The sequence below is a fragment of the Piliocolobus tephrosceles genome, chromosome 3 (assembly GCF_002776525.5).
Source record: "Piliocolobus tephrosceles isolate RC106 chromosome 3, ASM277652v3, whole genome shotgun sequence".
In the NCBI taxonomy this organism is placed as follows: domain Eukaryota; kingdom Metazoa; phylum Chordata; class Mammalia; order Primates; family Cercopithecidae; genus Piliocolobus; species Piliocolobus tephrosceles.
The window spans coordinates 74,125,779-74,145,402 of record NC_045436.1 but is presented as its reverse complement, the minus strand read 5'-3'; the positions used below and the strand labels follow the sequence as shown (position 1 = coordinate 74,145,402).

General features: G+C 34.8%; 2 protein-coding genes across 4 annotated transcripts in view; one reads left to right on the top strand and one right to left on the bottom strand.

Moving 5' to 3' along the window:
- Window positions 1-10,573, top strand: part of HPGDS (hematopoietic prostaglandin D synthase) — a 37,323-nt gene extending 26,750 nt beyond the window's left edge. Inside the window, exons 4-6 of the mRNA XM_023193333.2 lie at window positions 1,174-1,283; window positions 7,643-7,741; window positions 10,234-10,573. Of these exons, the coding sequence (XP_023049101.1) occupies window positions 1,174-1,283; window positions 7,643-7,741; window positions 10,234-10,398 (374 nt within the window). The 3' untranslated portion in view covers window positions 10,399-10,573. The remainder of the gene's footprint in view (window positions 1-1,173; window positions 1,284-7,642; window positions 7,742-10,233) is intronic.
- A 2,655-nt stretch (window positions 10,574-13,228) lies between these two features.
- Window positions 13,229-19,624, bottom strand: part of SMARCAD1 (SWI/SNF-related, matrix-associated actin-dependent regulator of chromatin, subfamily a, containing DEAD/H box 1) — an 83,050-nt gene continuing 76,654 nt past the window's right edge. For 2 of the 3 annotated variants that reach the window (XM_023193330.1, XM_023193331.2), the window contains exons 23-24: window positions 19,267-19,376; window positions 13,229-15,055 (exon numbers count right to left, since the gene is read on the bottom strand). In XM_023193330.1, the coding sequence (XP_023049098.1) occupies window positions 14,994-15,055; window positions 19,267-19,376 (172 nt within the window). In that variant the 3' untranslated portion in view covers window positions 13,229-14,993. The remainder of the gene's footprint in view (window positions 15,056-19,266; window positions 19,377-19,624) is intronic. The other variant, XM_023193332.2, reaches the window with a different exon arrangement.

Below are 19,624 nucleotides of genomic sequence, written 5' to 3'. Positions count from 1 at the left end.
CTACTATATACAGCCCCTACTTGGGGCTGAGTCACAGTTGAGGCCTGTAATCATTTGTTGGGTAAAAAAAAAAGGAGAGCTGGTTTGAGAAATGGTGTGATGACTGCATTTGAGGATTTGTAGAAGAATGTTCAGGTGCCAAAAGAGTAATCAGAGATATATACAAAAGAATGCTGAAAAAATGAGCTTTAGGTTTAGGACTAAAAATATTGAATAAGGAGTCACCTCCACGAAGTTTTAGCTGAAGCTTTGAGGTGGAAGTCAAAGTAGGGATGAAAATGAGTGAAGAATTCTGAAGACTATTCAAGGCCAGAAAGAAGAATAATCAACCTTTGAATATTACACACACAAAAATACAGTTTACAGAGGAACTCTAAATCACTCAATAATTTTCTTTCGATTTTAACACCTTTATTGAGGTATAATTTACATCCAATTCATCCACTGTCAGTATACAGTTTCTTAATTTTTAATAAATTTATAAAGTTTTACAAAAGCAATCCATTTTAGAAGGCTTCTACACAGAAGCATTTTAAATTGGCACCATTGAGAAAATTTTTAGGAAGATCAATGATTTATTACCAAAAATAATGATTAACAAACAAGACAAAAGAAAAAAAAAAACCCTCTATTATTTAAAATTTTTAGTCTCCAGTCAGAAAACAAATGCTCCTGACAAAAACTGTCTGCAAAAATAATTATTTATACAAAATGAATTATAATGTAGGTACAGGTTATTTCTTGTGGTGTTGCTTATATTAATAAAAGACTGGAAACAAACCTAATCAGTTGAGGCTAGTTGAATAAATTGTGGCACATCTACCTCAAGAAATCTCATGTAGCCAGAAAAAAAAAAAAAAAGAGCAAGTACACCCTTTGGGTACTTGTAAAGAAAGATATGTAGGGGACATGGGATGAGGAAGCATATCTAATGGGATATATGTTTTTATTTGCTGTATTTTCATAAAGAAATAATGGAAGAATACTAATTAAAGTGGCTACTAGTAAGGTAGGTAGGTAAGGGAGCAAAATGTGGTAGATGGAAGCTAGTCTTCACTGGATATTGTTTTATGCTCTTTTGAATTTTCAACCATATGAATATACTATCTGTTAAAAATAAACTTTTTAATATAGTACATTAAACATATTGATGGGCCTCTCTCTATTCCATAGATTTGGCTGGAAACACAGAAATGGAACAATGTCAAGTTGATGCTATTGTGGACACACTGGACGATTTCATGTCATGTTTTCCTTGGGCAGAGAAAAAGCAAGATGTGAAAGTAATGTGATCCATTTGCTATTCCTAGTATTAATCACATACCACCTGTCAGACATTGTTAGGTGCCTTAGAAAGTTCCTTATATCAAAACAATATGTATAGTTTTAAAATATCAAATTATATTTTAAAAGTTTAAAATAAAGTACAGCAATTCCCTTCACATTAACTCCTCCTCAGATGCAACCCTTTAAAAAATTTGTTTAACAGTTTCTTTAGGATTTACACATTTCCATATTTCTATAGGATATGTAAATATGACTTCTTCTGATTGACCAATTGTAAATTATTTCTAAGGACTTATGATAGTACAGGTTAAGCATTCCTAACCTGCAAATCTGAAATCCAAAATGCCCCAAACTCCAAAACGTTTTAAGCACCAAGATGACAGCACCAGTGGAAAATTCCCCATGTAAGTACTTAACACAAACTTTGGCAAATGTGCAAAATTATTGAAAATACCGTATAAAATTACCTTCAGTCTATGTGTATAAGGTGTAAATAAAATACAAATGAATTTTGTATTTAGATTAGGTCCCATCCCCAAGATATCTCATTATGTATATGCAAATATTCCAAAATCTGAAAAAATCTGGAATTCAAGACTATTCTGTTCCCAAGCATGTTGGATAAGGGATCTCAACCTGTAATAACAATTTTTCTCTTACATAGTCTTCCTCTCTGCTTCCCTTTCACCAAGCTCCCAATATTGTGATGTGAAAATCTTTTGGTTAAATTAATATTCTGTGATTAGTATGCTATGCAAATAACGCACAGAACTGTGCACTGTAGTATGCTTTTATAGTATTTCCTTTCTCACTTTTCTTCCTCAAAATTAGTAATTGCTTTCTTTTGCTTCTTTTTACTTTTATTGCTGACTTTCCACAGTATCCAATAGCCTGCCAATATGATTTTCCACAAGATCAACGTAATATCAGTTCATCTGTTATTTCCAATATTTCTTGGAGTGCTCCGTCTAGGAGGCTTCCATTCTTTGCGGAGTTCTCTAGGTTTTCTGCACAGCTGTCATCATTGTAATTCCCTTTGCTGTCATTCCAGGGATGCCATTCTGTGGAGCTGGAGTCCTGTTCCTGGATGCTGCCTTCTTCCTTTGTTTACTCCATTGTTTATTTGGGGGCACATCCTCTAGTATTCCAAAAGTTAAAATGAAGGTTTGATGACAGCAGATATGACTATGACAGATGGTATGGATATGTCTATCTTGTGAGTCACACTGCTTCACTCTGGTATGGTTGTCCTAGATACTTGGTCACAGATGTCATCCTGAGATCTTTATTGTTACCCTGGAATTTTTTTTTTCTTTTTATCGTTTCCTGGGTTCATTCTCCTGTTTTCTTTCCTTGTTTTTGTGGAACAATCCTCTAAGAGCTTACTGGGCATAGGAAATAAAAGTTTGAGGCTTTGGGGGCCTTATTCGTCTAAAGATGTTTTTATTTTATTCTCAAACCTGTTTTATAGTTGGGCTGGGTGTAGAATTCTGATAAAAGTAACTTTTCATTAGTATTTGAAAGGCTGTTGAGAAGTTTGCATCCAATTTAATTACTGACCTTTTGTATGTGACCTGTTTTTTTTTTCCACTCTGAAAGATTATAAAACACGTGCCCTTACAGTTCTAAAATTTTGCAATGATAAGTCTTGTTATGATCTTGTTTTCATCCATTGTGCTGCTTCCTTGATGAGTCCATTCAACCTGGGACCCATGTCCTTTTAGTTCGAGGAAATTTCCTTTAATTTTTTCCTCCCCTTTAATGATTTCCTCCCCCTTTATTTTCTTTGTTCCATTATAGTAGAATTCCAATAATTCAGATGTTGGCTCTTTTCCTGTTTCCCATCTCTTTGCTTTTCTGCATTACTTTTAGAAAGCATTTCTCAACTTCATCAGTCCTTGAGTTCTAAATTTCTGATATTGTGCTTCTAAATTTATAAAAATTCTTAGGCTGTTTGCTGCTAAGAATGGGGAAGTGACAGCTGTCTAGCAACGTAAAATGAAGCACATCCCATGCTAAAAACGCTTAATAGTTTTCCACCAATCCTCATTTTATGCCCTCCCAAACCTCCTTAACCCCAGTTCTAGACATATCCGGTCATTTCCTGAGCCATTTAAGGAATTCGTGTTGTTGATGGGATTGGTTCTTGGCTTTCTTTTTGCAGGTGCCATTCACCCATCTGCTTACTAGCTTCAAATTTTGTTTGCTCTCATCTCCTCTCTTTCCACTTCCTTGTGAGATCTATCTTTTTAAAAATATTCATTACTGTGGTTTAGAGATGAAAGTCAAATGATAAATATTTGTCAAATTATTCATCTTTATGCAGAATTCTAAATAGACATCTTTATTACAGCTTCTAGTGGTTTCCTTTAGGACACTCATTACCGTCTCTATTTTAAAATATATTTACTCGTTTGTTGCTTGTCTCCTCAAGCTGTATGCATCGGGGGCAGGAATCCTGTCTGTGTTATTCAACTGATCCCCCACCGCCATCACAGTGCCTTTTATGTAGTAGGCATTACACACTTGTTGAATAAGTGATCAGAACCACACTCATCAAATGCACACCATGTGCTTTCCCTGTGTTATCTCAGTCAGCCCTCCTTCTCCTCCTTCAAGATAAGCGCTTTTTATTGTCATGCTCACTTTCCAGATGAAGACACTGAGAAACGGAAGTCACAGAGCTGCCCAAAGTCACACAACTGACAGAACTGTGAACTGAGCCCAGACAGCTGAATTTAGATCCCATAGTCTCATCACCTAGATATACAATTGCTTAAAGTAACGAATTTAAGCATCCCTTTAGAATGAAACTGTTGTTATCCTCATCTTTCAGGTAAGAGAACAGAGTTTCATGTAGCGTAAACAACTGACCCAAAATTGTTCAGCCAGAAGTGGTGCAGAAGGAATTCAAATTGTCACGGACTCAAACCCCAGGTTCTTAACCACTGGGTATAATACCACAGTGCAAGCAGCTGTTCAAAACAGCTGTGCATGAATATTTATGTACATGTTAAAGCTAAAGCCTATAGCCGAAAGCCACAGCACAAATGGCAGGCAGTCTTATCAATTTACTTAAGCACATATTTAAGCAGATACTATCTACTTAGCATTTATTATAAATACTATTTAATTAGCACCTTCTGATTTGAATAGAGATATCTGGACACAAAAGTATTTACATTGACTGACTCCATGATATAAATGTAAGGTGCGTAGGGTCTGCACACACACACACACATATATATATAGAGGCCTAGCCAGGAAATAATAAAGCTCAGCTTTGATGATAGAAATACAACTTTTTGACGTAAGTACATTTAGGCTCTGGAGTCAAATTGCCAGGCTTAAATCCTGATTCCCTTCTTACTAGCTGTCACTTAACTCCCTATTTATAGTTCAAACTCTTTGCAAAGTGGGGATATAATAGGCTCTACTTTGAAGTATGTTGGCAGGATTAAATGTTAGCATATGTGCCTATGGCTAGGTAAGAAGTGTTAAATAAATATTAACTATTATAATTAATAGTTATATACTTGCGTGTTGTTTTCACTATTTGTCAGACATGACATCTGAATTTTATATATCATTATAAATGTAGAAACAGATACTCTCCAATTTAGAAGTGTCTAAAGATTTTTGTTCCATGTACCAAAGACTCCCCTGATGTGCAGTCTATCAATTTATCAGTTTGCTCTTCTCTACTTTTCTATTTTCTTTCTGTGGCTGAGGTTCCATAACAGAGGCCACCTCCCAGAGGAAAATATTCTTCGAACATTTGTGATAAGAGTAACACTCTACCTTTGCATTAGAATAACAACTCTCTTATGTACCACCTATTTCAAAAAACAATTTCAAAGGACATAGCAATCCAAGTTCATGATTAAATCATACAAAGGCAGAACACGTTGCAGCAACATTGCTGATAGCTACAGACTACCTAATTAACAAGCAGGACTTGGTTAATAATATAATGAAAAATGCACCATTCTGTATTTCATTTCTTAGACTGTTGGTAGTGGGCTGCATTGCTGCCATCTGGTGGTCAGGTGAACATTTCAAAGGCAGAATATTGAGGCACTTAAGATGGATAGTGAATATATTCTTGTCACACGTGCCTTAAAAATCTACCAAATATACACAGTGTTACAGTATTTATTACTAAAAATTCCATTTCCAATTTAAAGAAAGAAAAACAAAAGATGTCCTTGGATATTGGTCACCATGACAATCCTTGAACTTATCATTAGTGTTACTTCGGTTATTTAATGGATCTGTGTTTCCATTTCCTCATCTAAAGAACAGGATGGGGAAGAAGAATGAGAAGGCCTGAGGATATTCTGATGTCCTGGTTCCAACATAAAATAATTTTGGTAGTGCATATATAAAAATGCTTTTGAGAAATATGCGAATCTCCCTAAAAGCCATTTGTTAGACTTTCATAGCAACAATTTCTCAGGGTGAAAAAACCTCCTTTATAACTCTCTGAAAAGGGAGGCTAGAAATTTCTGAATCCATCAAGTATAGGAGTGGCTGTCTAGGATGGATCAGGAAATGTATTTTTAAAAATATATCTGGAAAAAAAAAGTGTAATCAAATCTTATCCTCTATATTATTTTGGTTGATTGTACTTTAAAATGAAACTTAAATACTAATTATACTGTTTATTAATTTATATTTCATTAGACTGAAATAATTCACCAAACTTATAAAGAGAATCTGGGCTCAAGGAGAAGTCAATAGCACAGATATAATAGTTTTGACTCTGCATATACACAAACATTGGTGTACCTGAAACTCTGGAAATGCATGTTAGAAGAACAGAATTTCCCAGGAGTGCACACAGGAGTTTTTGGAAAGTTGTCCAACAATCAGTTTGGCCATCGCCTTTCTGACCGATGCCAACTGAGGTGAGCAGACCTGTGGCAAGCACCACATGGTTCTCGACTCACTGCCCTTCACTGGGATTACAAATTCTGTGTAAGCAGCAGAAAGACTCATACCTAATGTTTTTGTTAAAACTATGAACATACTGACCACAGAGCACTTTATAGAACAAGGGAAAGTACATAAAGTCAAAATAATGACAAGCTTTATAAGCTTCGGTTTTTAAATCTGGCAAACATATCTAAGTACATGTTGAGTATCCCTTATCTGAAATTCTTGGGACCAGAAGTATTTCAGACTTGGGGTTTTCTTCAGATTTTGGAATATTTGCATTATACTTACTGGTTGAGCATACTGAATCTGGAGAGCCGACATCTGAGATGCTCCCCTGAGCATTCCTTTGGGCATCATGCCCATGCTCAAAACGTTTTGGATTTTGGAGCATTTTGGATTTCTGGACTAGGGAGGCTCAACCTGTATGTAAGGATGCTTTTGCAAATTGTACTTTACAAATATAAGGCATTATGTGGTGGTAGTATATATCATCTGGCTAAGCCATAATCATAACAGCAAGTAAATCAGCAAATTGGTGTGGTATCCACTAGCTGACTTATCTTAATAAAGGCTGGATTTTATTATACATCATTTAGACATATTAATAAATGATATATACATTTTAATTTTTGAGTTTGGCTTCTATTTCATAACCAAGACTCAAACTGGCAGAATTCTTATATATAAACAAACATCTCTTATCAAAAGAGAGGCCTTGAGTAAATTATTTGGTCTTCAGAGCTTCAAGTAGAAAAATAATGACAATTTAAAAAATGGATGTTTTATATATATTTCCCTAAGGATGTTAATTTTTAAATAATATTAGTTTATATATTGAGAGGGGATAACTGGATGATGCATTTTGTAGATGATATTCAAGATAGACAAATCTGATAATAAGGCACAATGGTAGTCGAGAAAATACATAAAGGCCCAAGATCATGATTCATTATAAACGCAATAGTGAAATGAAGAACTGTCAAACTAGTAGAGTCTAGCCTTACGAAATAAAATAAGTTTATTTACCTTCAGTTACATTATTTAGCTTTAAAAAAGCTAGGTTAAGAAAGAGGGAAATTTTAGAAATCTAAAAAGACGATAGAATCATTTTGCTTTAATAAATTTAAGAAAAAATAAGACTGTGGGTATTCAGTCATTATACACAAAGAAACTGTAAGAACTGGTGACACACAACTATCTATTTTTTTTAATCCATGAGCAATAAAGAGATGACTCACATCTATAGAGAATCAGACCTAAATCTCCACGTCATAAAATTGAATAAAAAATCTAGCTACTTCTCTTTCTTCTTGAATTCATGTGGGAGAATAAAGATGGAGAAATCTACTTCCTCCTCAGATCATGTTACTTTTCTTCTCATTATTCTTAAAGTGGTATTTTCTCCTTCTCCTAGGAGCAGATGTTCAATGAGCTGCTCACGCATAATGCGCCTCATCTGATGCAAGACTTGGACACATATTTAGGGGGGAAAGAGTGGCTTATTGGTAACTCTGTGAGTATGTTTTGTATCTTAAAAAATTCAAGCGAATAAAAAGACAAACCAAAAAACTATGAAAACTTATTGAAAAAAGTTACCTATAGGGAGGGAATAGAATTTACAGCAAGAACAAAGGTTAAACTCCTTTAAACAAACCTTTTTAAAAAATAGATTTGACTTTGGAATCGTATTTTATATAATTATATATTAGCAGCAAAAACTTAAAAAGCTATCCTAAAAATCAAAGTGAAGTAAATGAACCTAACTGTGCAAAAGAGATGCATAGAGAACACACAGAATACAAATGTACTCTATTAGAGAATAACTATTTCAAGTATCATTTGTAAAACACACTAATTTGAATATACATCTAAGACAGATATCTCTTAGAACAACAAAAAATCATACACTATTTTCAGTAATCATATTGTTGGTGGTACTAGAAACAATTGTTATTTTTCTTCTGGTATGATTATACTTATATTGTGGGTACAAAAATAAATTGTGTTTATGTCACTGAGAACCAGGATCTTCAATGTGGGAGAAAGGAGATAGAGATGTAAGGTGAGTAAGGTCAAGTAAATATCCGATTCCTGAACTTGAACTACAGCTAACAATATAAACTCATATGTATTTTATATCAGGATAAATTATGAAGCATTTTATATCTCAACTGGAAAAAGTTTCTCTTCATGAAAGTATGCCAGTTGATAAGAAAGAAAGACTGATATAAACTATCACCACTTTCCAACCCCAGAAAAATTAATTGGCATAGTCATGGACCATTGATAATCACAAAAAAGTTAGACAACCAGATACTAGGCACACTACCACCTAGGAGTAGTCTTGACAAAAAATCCAATCTAAACTTGATTTACAAGTTGTGGCAAGTGGCAGTCCCTGCCTTCAGGGAGATTGCATTCTGGGAGATAAGACTGCTTTTTTGTAGCAGGCTGACACTCTGCTGTCTGCCCTTTTCAGCCCTTCTGGGTGATACAGAAGTAAACTTGCCACATCTTTTTCTCAACTTTCAACCTCTTCACATACCCCTTCATTTCTTCTGACTCCCCTCATAGCCTTTCCTAAAATGCTCTTCTCCCTGCCCTATTTAATGAATAATTTCTAAGAATTTATTTTTCATTTTCTATTAAAATTCCTTTGTAAATGATGTTCTGATCTCGTCTCTGAGCACTCTCTCCCTTCTTCACAGTGCTCCAAACACACTGGTGTGTGTGTTCCTCAGACTTAACTCAAACTCCCACCTAAGGGTCTTTACGCTCTTTCCCATATCTGGAACGCTTAATCCCCAGATTGATCACTGCAGGTCTCAATCCTTTTTTATATTTAAGCCTGGGCTTACGTGTCACCTCTTGAAAGTCTTCCCTGACCATGTCACAATCCATCACGACCTCACTTTTTTTCATAACCCCCATCGTTTTGCATATTTGATTGTTTGTCCCTTCTAAAATATAAAAGCTACATCAGAGAAGGGGCTTGCATCCTACCTTGCTCTCCAGCACCTTGACCTGGGCATGGCACACAGTAGGTGCTTGATAAATATTTGAAAACATTCTGGATTTATTCTGAATTCTGAATCTTCCAGCCAGTAGCTTCTCTTGGCTGACAGATGTTTAGTAAGTTCCTGAAACACTAGTAATCAGCTTTATTAAATTCTATACAAAAAGATGAAAGAGTAGTCCACATTTAAACTTCACTCTTTGATAATCATATGGAGCCAAAGTAACAGCATACAGATTGGTTTCTAATCACAAAGGTAAAAACATACAACTGTACAATGGTAGGACCAGGCTGTCATCACTAATCCAGTGGCCAATCTTGGCATACCCTAATGGTTAGACACCCATATATTCTTTTTATGTGATACAATGTATTTTAGCCACAAATATTTCACTTGAAACTATATACCCTCTAGGAAAAACCTGCGCCCCTTCCTTTATACTATGTAGTACAAAGGAACAAGGTAAGATGAAATACAAAGGTCCTGAAGATAGAACTTTCTGTAGGACTAGAGTGAAATCTTCAATAATTTGGTGATGTGAAAAAAAGGGTACTGTTTTGAAGGGTTAATGGACATAACCAGACGAAATGCATAGACCTGGAATAGATCCTGCTTTGTCCTGTAAAGGGCATTTTTAGAACAGATGGAAAAATACGTATTGGTTATTGGATAAGGAAAATGCATTGTCACAGGGAGGTGGAGACTGGACAAGGTTAAGAGTATGTACCATTAAGATTTCATGTTAGTAAAACAACATCTATCAGCATGGAAAAATATCTTAAACACGAAAATGTTTAATAGTAGTAACCTGAGTGTTGGAGTATGATATTATCAGTAATTTTCTGAACTTCTATCATATACACATTCTACTTTTGTAATAACAAGATTGTTTTGAATCTTGTAGATTAATAAACTAATTTTAATTTTGGAATGTCGATACAGCTATACTTTCTATGTTCAAATGAAAAGTTTGTTTCCTTTAAATTAGGTGACTTGGGCAGATTTCTACTGGGAGATTTGCAGTACCACGCTTTTGGTCTTTAAACCTGACCTGTTGGACATCCATCCAAGGCTGGTGACTTTACGGAAGAAAGTCCAAGCCATTCCTGCCATCGCTAACTGGATAAAACGAAGACCCCAAACCAAACTCTAGCTGATCCATGTTGCCTTCAAGTTTGTTGTTCTTGGGGCATCTCTCTCACCAGATAAGACAGGTACATCAGCCTGCCAGATAATCCATATGTTCCCTCCCCAACTCCACCAAGATTTCCACCTTAGCCATATTCTGATTTTTAAAAAGGAAAACACAAACAAATCTTTCTGCAGTATCTTTTTCTTTCAGAATAGCTTCACATCATTTACCATGGCGGAAAAATAGTATGTAATACAGGCAGACCTTGCTTTGCACAGGTTCTAACATGCACGAATTGCAGTCATATGGTTTAGCAACACCATTCTTCCCCTTCCCCAAAATGGTTTGGACTTCAGCTACCACAATTACCTGTAATTGCATAAAACACAAACTTTGCTCATAGCTCTCCAGTCCACATATCCCTGTGTAAATAACCTATGTACACCGTGACCAATGACCAGTCACGTCTTTCAAAGACTGCCAGAGGTACTGCACATCTCTTATTCCTGCATAGACAGCAAAGTGTGTAGTTGTATTGCTATTGCCTGCTTGTGGCCCAGTGATAAATCCCTTTGACATTTTACAAAAATGAAGAATCAAAAGAGGGAACTCTCAACAAAGATGAAAGTACAGCAAAGGAACAAAAACTGATAATCCTGGAATGAAATTCAACTGAACATAAAGGGAGCTATAGAGGAAAGAGCTGACTGTGGGAATCTGACATGGCTCAAGAGGCTGTAGATATGCAGCCAGAGAAACCTGTAAAGATGAATTTACTGACATGAATAAAGTTGTTGTGATGAGAAAAATGTAGATATCCCAGAGATCAAGAGAATGAGAAGACAAGCCAGACAAGCCACAGACTTGAAGAAAATACTTGTAAAACACGTATCTGATAAAAAAACTGTTATCCAAAATTATACAAAGAACTCATAAAACTCAACAATAAGACAAACAAACTGATCAAAAATGGGCAAAAGACCTCAACAGACACCTCAACAAAGATACAGGTAGCAATAAGCATATGAAGAAGTGCCCAACAAAATGTCATTAGGGAGCTGCAAATTAAAACAAGATACCACTATATGACTGTCAAAATGGCAAAAATCCAAAACAGCAGGTAACACCAAACGCTGATGAGGATGGGGAGCAAGGGTAACTCTCATCTGTTGCTGATGAGAATACAAATGGTACGGCTACCTTGGAAGACAGTGACAGTTTCTTACAAAACTAAACATACACTTACCAGACAATCCAGCAATTGTGCTCCTTGATATTTATCTCAAGGACCTGAAAACATGTCCACATAAAAACCTATCCACATATATTTACAGAAGCTTTATTCACAATTAAGAAGTCAAAAAAGAGATGAGGACGTGGGGGAGAAAGAAGAGGAAAAGAAAAGCCCAGATAGGTATGGTCTTATTTAAGGTGTTTCCTTCCTCTCAATGTTTTATGAAATTGAAAAAAAAGTTATTTAATACTTTAGGCCAGGCGCAGTGGCTCATGCCTGTAATCCCAGTACTTTGGGAGGCTGAGACGGGCAGATCACTTGAGGTCAGGAGTTTGAGACCAACTTGGTCAACATGGTGAAACCCTGTCTCTACTAAAAATACAAAAATAAGCTAGGTGTGGTGGTGGGCGCCTGTAATCCCAGCTACTCAGGAGGCTGAGACAGAAGAATCACTTGAACTGGGAGGCAGATGTTGCAGTGAGCTGAGATCACACCACTGCACTCCAGCCTGAAAACAACTACAACAAAAATATAAATTATTAAGGATTACACATAAAAACAAAGTGTATTTTCTAAGTTCCTTGATTCTTTGGATCAAATTTTCTTGTTATTAGTGGCTGTAAGTAAATGATAATAGGTTGTATGTGAATCTCATTCAAAGCCCTCCAACATGTAATCCAGGCAATCTGAAGAAAAAATGTTACCTTTAACAAAAGAAATGCAAATAATGTTCTAGATAATGAAAGTAGTTAACTTTTCTTCACTCTTCTGCACAGCTAAATTTCCCCATCAAGTTTTAATGAAGACAGAACTAAGTGATAATCCAATGCTTATACAAAATTATGAAAATTCAAAATAAGAGAATCAGTCCACATATTGATACAAATCACAATTCAAATATAAAGTATAACCACAGCAAGTTTCATAAGGAAATATTTGACATTATCATAACCTTTAGGTAATCTTTTTGCACTGAAGGACAACACATTCCATTATCCCACTGTGTATCCAAGTGAAATGTCTCCTTGCTTCTATACAAAGAGAGGGTGGCTAAGCGAGAGTGAAGTCAAGCAGAAAGTGAACTGCATATTGAATTTATTATTTCAAAAATACATTTTTGAGGAGTTAAAAGAATTCCTTAAATTTATGGACTGTGAAGTATCACACATAAGGTCACACAAATGGAAACCAAATCTCCTCATACCCCCGTCTACCCCCGTCTCTCCACTACATGATAATACCAACTGTTAGGAATAGCAGTAATGTTTCAAAATAAGTACCTACTGGCATAAAGTTAAAAGTCTATGGGGGTCCCAAACAGTTATAAAAATGCATAAGGCATGTCTCATGTAGCCTGCATTAAAAAAATGCTTCAGTTGGTCACGATATTACTCCAACTCTTGCTTCATTTGCTCTGCAGTGATAATGGGTTACAGTATTTACTGACATCAGTCCAATGAAGGAACCAATGGGAATACATCCTAAGTAGTACGTTCCAATTTACTAACAAACAGGCAATATTAAGCATATAAGATAATCTCACTTGTGCCCAAGATTATATATTTTTAAGGTTAAGAGGAGGGTTAGAAACTGTTAAAAAGGGTGTGAAAATACAACTTATGATCACAAATATTTTTATTAAGCCCAAGACATAATAGCGCATTACAGGAAGAACCCAACTACATTTCATTAGAGATAAAAGTATGGATAGAACAACAACAACAACAACAACAAAAAAAGAAACAGTCTATCATTGAAAATACATTAATACAGAAAACTTACGAGAAATTCATTATGAGATTTTAAAAGGTAAAATTCCTAACAATTTGAATAACTGATTTGGGTACGGTGATGTACAAGGAGGTAGTATTAACACATGAAGACTCCTTTTAGCCCTGTAATGGTATAAAATATATTCAGTCTGTTCAATATACCATCAAGACTGGGGTTATGCCATGAGTTCTCAGAGTCTTTACTATCTAAATAATCACTGTTTAAGAGTTTTATTTGCCTTCCTAATCCAGAGGGTCATATTACCTTAGCATCTTAGCGAGTTAGGATGCTTTGAAAGGTATGATTTCTATGATTTCTAAAAATTAACAAATCTTTGATTTATAAATAAGTTTATTTATAATGATATTTACATAATAAAAACAAAACACATGGAACTCACAAGTTATACAAAGAAACTGAAGTATAATAAAAACAGCAATATAGACTGACAGGCAGAAATTTAAAGAAAGAAAGAGTTAAATATCAAATAGACAACTTCACTTCTAAATTTCACTTTGTCACTCACACTGAATTGGAATTGAACAATGGCTCTCTCTTCAGGCGGTCCTGTACTGGAAATTCTGGAAACTGGTAAAATATATTTTGATAAGCGTTTCAAGTTAATGATCTATTTCCATGCAGTACCTAATGCTGCCTTTAGATGAAGTCACATTCAGTCTGCTTTGAAGTGAAATAGCTTTAAGTAATCTGTTCTGCCAGGCTAGAAAAATGTCACCAACATTTTGCTGATGCATGGAGATGTGGCAGTAATAAACTACTATTTAGAGAGGAAGAGAATTGGAGCAGAAGTGACTGGGCAACAGTTTCAAGAGAAGCAAAAGCCGGGAGAGGAAAATCAATGAAAACATGCACAAGATTAGGCAGAGTAATATGCACTATTAGTGCAGTTGGAAAATGAACAGAAGGAATTAATCCATGGAGCAAGGTAAGGGCTTCTTTAGTTACTATTCACTGGAAAACAACTTAGTGCCTAGCCAAACAAATTTGTTTCAGCAGAAGTACTTGAGAGGACCTGGGGGATGTTAGTATATGGAATGCCACCTTTAAATTCAGGTTGAGTTCTTGCTGACATTGGTGAACATCTGCTTCAAATAGCAATAAAATGAAAGCTATATAATCTATACAGCTGCATTAACATAATAAAAAAGAACTTCAAATGAGACAAGCAAAAACAAGACATAAGCATTGTCAAATAAGGCACATGTAAAAATCTACACACATTATCCAGTGAAAGACAATATATATATATTTGGAGGTAGAAATAATTACAAAAATACTGACATTTCTAAAGCATTAGCATATTTGTTACAAACAATCACCAACTAATCCCCATTCAGAAAACTGCTTTGTAAAATGATTATTCAACATCTTCAGGACTACATATTTGTGGCTTCTTTTTTGAAATTTCATGTGTGAGTATTTGGAGAATTCAGTTAGTGGCAAAAAGTTGTCCATACTATGAGAAATGTAATATGGAAATTATAAAAAGTTATAAATGTTCATAAACCCCATGGTCATCATAATGTAAATGTCCTTGAGTGCACCAAGTTGATATTTCCTCATCAATTGAGAGTTCACAGTTCTTATTTCACAGGCCCATTGATGTTTTTAGTAATGTGGCTATATCTGCTGGCATACTCCCTTCATCGCCTGTAGGTCAGAAAGTAGTATTAAAAGCTTTATAGAAGTATTTTATTTTATAAAACATTGTCTCAATTTTTTTTTCTTTGGTGAATTCTTACTCATCTTTCAAGGGCTAGTTTGCTTCAGTGTCACCCCTGTTAGAAATCTTTCCTAATCTCTACTTAGATTAGGGCTATTTCCTCTCTGTTCCTGTTCATACTGCCAACATAGCAATCTAAGGTTATGTTTCCAATTTTATAAAGCTATATAAAGATACACAGTAATACACTGGATCATATATAATTCTTGGTACTTCTCACATTTGCTAAATAAAAAACATTTATGTAAGAAACAGACCAGGGAAAACAAAGACAACAAAGCCAAACCTAAACCAACCAAAACTTATTTAATCTATATTCTTATTTTTCATCTAAAGATAGAACCACTGACTCAGACCCACACTGTATACATATAAACAGCATTCTGAGCACATGATACCAGCTGATGATTAAATTAGCCACTTTAAATTACCTTGTTTATCCAATGTTTGCCCTATATTTTAATTAAATGAGGCCCCATATTTATAAGTACTTACAGGAATTATTTGAGATTTTCTAAATCCCTTTGTGTCACAGTGGCAGATAATCTAGCCATCCCTGATTAATTCAATTCAGCACTCAGAATATTTTGAGATGAGTTATTTATTAATTTACCAGTTAGTGCAACAGAACAGCTGGCAATTCACAAATATCTGATCTGTGATAGATCTGTAACTATGAATAATTTTATAAATTAGATTGGCTGAAATGTAGCAAAACTAACCACTTCTCTCTTCCTCCCCTCTCTCACAAATATACACCTCAGTTATAATTTAAAATCATGAGTACTTTTATCTACTCTTCTTTTCTCTGTTACACACACATACACACACACAGGAATATAAAATAGTCCATCAACTCTTAGGAAGTTCACGGACATCCTTGCTTCCAAGCTCATCCATAGACTTGAAAACAGCCCATAAAATCCAAATTGACACCTCATAAATTACTAAATAAACTGATACCATGTTAGGAAGAACGCAGGGAGAAAAGGAAAGAAGGAAAAGAATAAGGAGATTCTTTTAAACTTAAAGATACTAAAGACAGAATACAATAAAATGCTGTGTGTGAACTTTGGACCCTGGTGTTTTAAGGAAAGCTATATAAGACATTAAGGGGACGAATGAGAGAAATCTAGATAAGAACAATATATGATAACATCTGAAAATTACTATTTATTTTATTAGATACTATAATGGTATTGTACCAACTTAGAGGAATGTGCTGTGATATTGAAAATAACTTGCCATGCTTGTAATTGACTTTATTAAGGATCAATGGGAAAAAAAAAGCAGAAAAAACAAACACTGTAAATGTCACAGCTGTTAAATCACTGTATTCTTCATTCATACTATACTTTCAACAAAAAAAATTATATATATATATATATATATATATATATATATATAGAGAGAGAGAGAGAGAGAGAGAGAGAGAGAGTGAGAGAGAGTCTTGCTATGCTGCCCAGGCTGGTTTTGAACTCCTGGGCTCAAACGATCTCCCTGCCTGTCTCCCCAAGTGCTGGCATTATAAGCATGAACCACATACCCAGCTACTGCTTTCATTTTTTGTATGACTATTTCTGTAATAAAAAAATTCAAAAAGTATGTAGTCATGATTGTGGTAATATATATTTTTTTAAAAGTTCAAAAAGGTAAAAAATGTATTAATACAAATAATCACATTAAGGGAAGTTAATGAAAAAAACCCAAACACAATCTTTATTTTAAAGCAGTGGCTCTCTGATTTTAGCTTTCTCAGAATCACCTGGACAGCTTGTTAAACCAAATATTATTAGGTCTCACCACCAGAGTTTATGACCAAGTAGGTATACAATGGGGCCTGGGAATTTGCATTTCAAATTGCCAATTTCTTAGAAGATGCTGCTCCTGCTGTTGCTACTTTGATAACCACTAAGGCAAGTTCTAGAAACACAAAAATCTGATAAGCATATTTGAGAGGAATCATGGTCTTTACCTTTCGTAGTTTCACATAAGGGGGGGCAAACAGATTGTTAACAAAAAGCAATACATAGTCAATTACAAATACACTTTTTGTGTACAGAGGAAACGGACCTCATTGTGAGAGATGGAAAGAAGGGCATACATGTATTGTCATTAGTTCAGTGTCAAAATTACCTAAATGAAACTAGGAACATAGCTGAAGACAAATGATTACAGCTAAATGAGTAAATAAGACACCATTACATCCTTAGTCTAGCAAATAAAATACACACTGGGAAAAAAACATATAAACAGCTTTAACAAGACAGGAAAACTTCTAGGAAAAGTGGTAAGGAGAGTGGTAAGGAGAGGGCAGGATTCTTCATAACTAAACATTTCAAAGCTATTGGCTTGACAGCATAGCTAAAAATACACTGCTATTTTAACAGACAATGCAGGTGAACATAACAGGCAAAATTTTAGACTGACCAAATTTATACAAATGCTAATAATTTACATTAATTATGACTGAAAATGATTCAATATACATATCACCTCTGTTCCCATCATTCGTAACACCATTAAAATACGATGGGAGAAAAAAGTGTATGGGGATTAGACAAAGGAGAAAGAATAGGCGAAAAAGACAACAGCAGAGAGGGAGCTGTTCACAAATTTTGAAAGAAAACAATAGATGAAAGCATGGAAACTGATTTTCGCACAATAAAGTAAAAGCTTAAGTGTCTGCAGGTGGGAAATGCAAGGCTCCTTCATACCAAGAATCCTTACCCTTCTACCCTCAAAGCTCAGGACATGGGGGTAAATGGGAAATATGAAGCTATAATCAGCTTGAACAGGTAAGATGACTACAGTTTGCCCAAGAAAGACAGCCATTTGCCCCAGATGTATAAAACTGAAGGTTTATTCTCTTTGGAGAACGTGAGTCTGAGGAACACTGGACTTGTCATAGTAGAGAACAGAGAGGCTGCTGAAAACAGGCAGATTAACTGTTAATATTTAAATATGAGAACAAACCTCCCTCCTTCACTTCTCAGGGCCATTGGCTCATACCACCCCTCCCCACCTCTCTTCACTTCACAGGAGGTTGAAAAATTTACCTCTGAGGAAATGAACTAGCCCATAAGAAAAGACTAATAGTTAATTTTATCAACTATTATGGTTCTACTATATTTAGAAACTTATTGTTAGAATAAAATCCATATATCTGGATATTTGCTAGTATTGCTAAAAAAGAATTTAAATGCTTTACTAAATTCTAAAAGCTGTCCTAGCAAAATAGTAAGGAAAACATTGCCCAAAGAGAATCTGCCTTACGCATTCACTTTACTGTATTTACTGGACAACCTGAAACTGCCAAGTTGCCACATGCACCAAAAGCCTAGTAATTAGTGTTAATTGTTTAACTTATGATCACCCTACTTATCCCTATTCTTAAAGATCTCAGTTGCTTCTTACTCAAACTTTCTCTACTGCCCGCCTCCCCAAGCTTCCATAGCACCCTGAAATAAATGTTATGCAAGAAAAACAATTATTTGATCATATGCATTTCTCTCTCGCTGTAGACAGATTAAAGTGTATTGACTTTTATAGTACAGAGTGCCTAATATAACACAGACCTAACAGTATCTGTCATGAACAGAAATTTGCTAAATTGAAATGAACCATTATCAATATTAGGAATATCCTTATTTATTAGAATGAAAAAACTTGCTTATTTCCAATTAATTTAACATTAAATAAGAAAAGGTGCAGAAGAGTGTATCGTAAGTTGACATGCACCCTTACTCCCATAAAAGAAAGAATACGTGTTTATTTCTACACACATAAAATAACTGGTCACACACACACAAAAACGAAAGGCTAACACTTGTCACCTCTATGGGGAAGTTGGGTGACTACGAGGTGTCTGTTCTTTCATTTCTGAGTTCTGAACATATTCTTTTCAAAAACATATACAAAAATTAAAATTTTGAGCTTAAGAAACTTTAAAAAAATTATTTTAGTAGTTTTGAAGTAAATATGCTTACCTTCTCCCACATCACACATCATCCCTAAACTGTAAGCTAGTTAAGGACTTTAGCCATCTTTGTCACAAAAATGTCTTTGTCATTCTTGCACTAATTAGATGCTTGGTCATATAAATAAATACTGAAGTTTCTGCTTACAAAAAACTTACCTTCATCTACTGTAGTCATATCCTGTTCTAGTTTCAATTTCTGTTGGTTAATTTTTAGCATGGATTCTTCAATCGTCCCTTGGCTTATTAGTTTTATAACTAGTACTTCTCTAAAAAAAAATACAAAATATGTCCATTGGTTACTAAATATAGTTATTTGGATATATGTAAACTATATTTAAGAGTTCAAAAAGAATACCTTGAAAATTATGACAAACATATCCTTAAATTCTTTTATTTAAGCCATTTGAGACTGACATTTTCTGAATATTTAACTTTTAGACACTCCTAAAGATGCAAGAAAAGAGAAAGATATTTGTATTTAAAGTAAATTACTGGCTGGGCACAGTGGCTCACA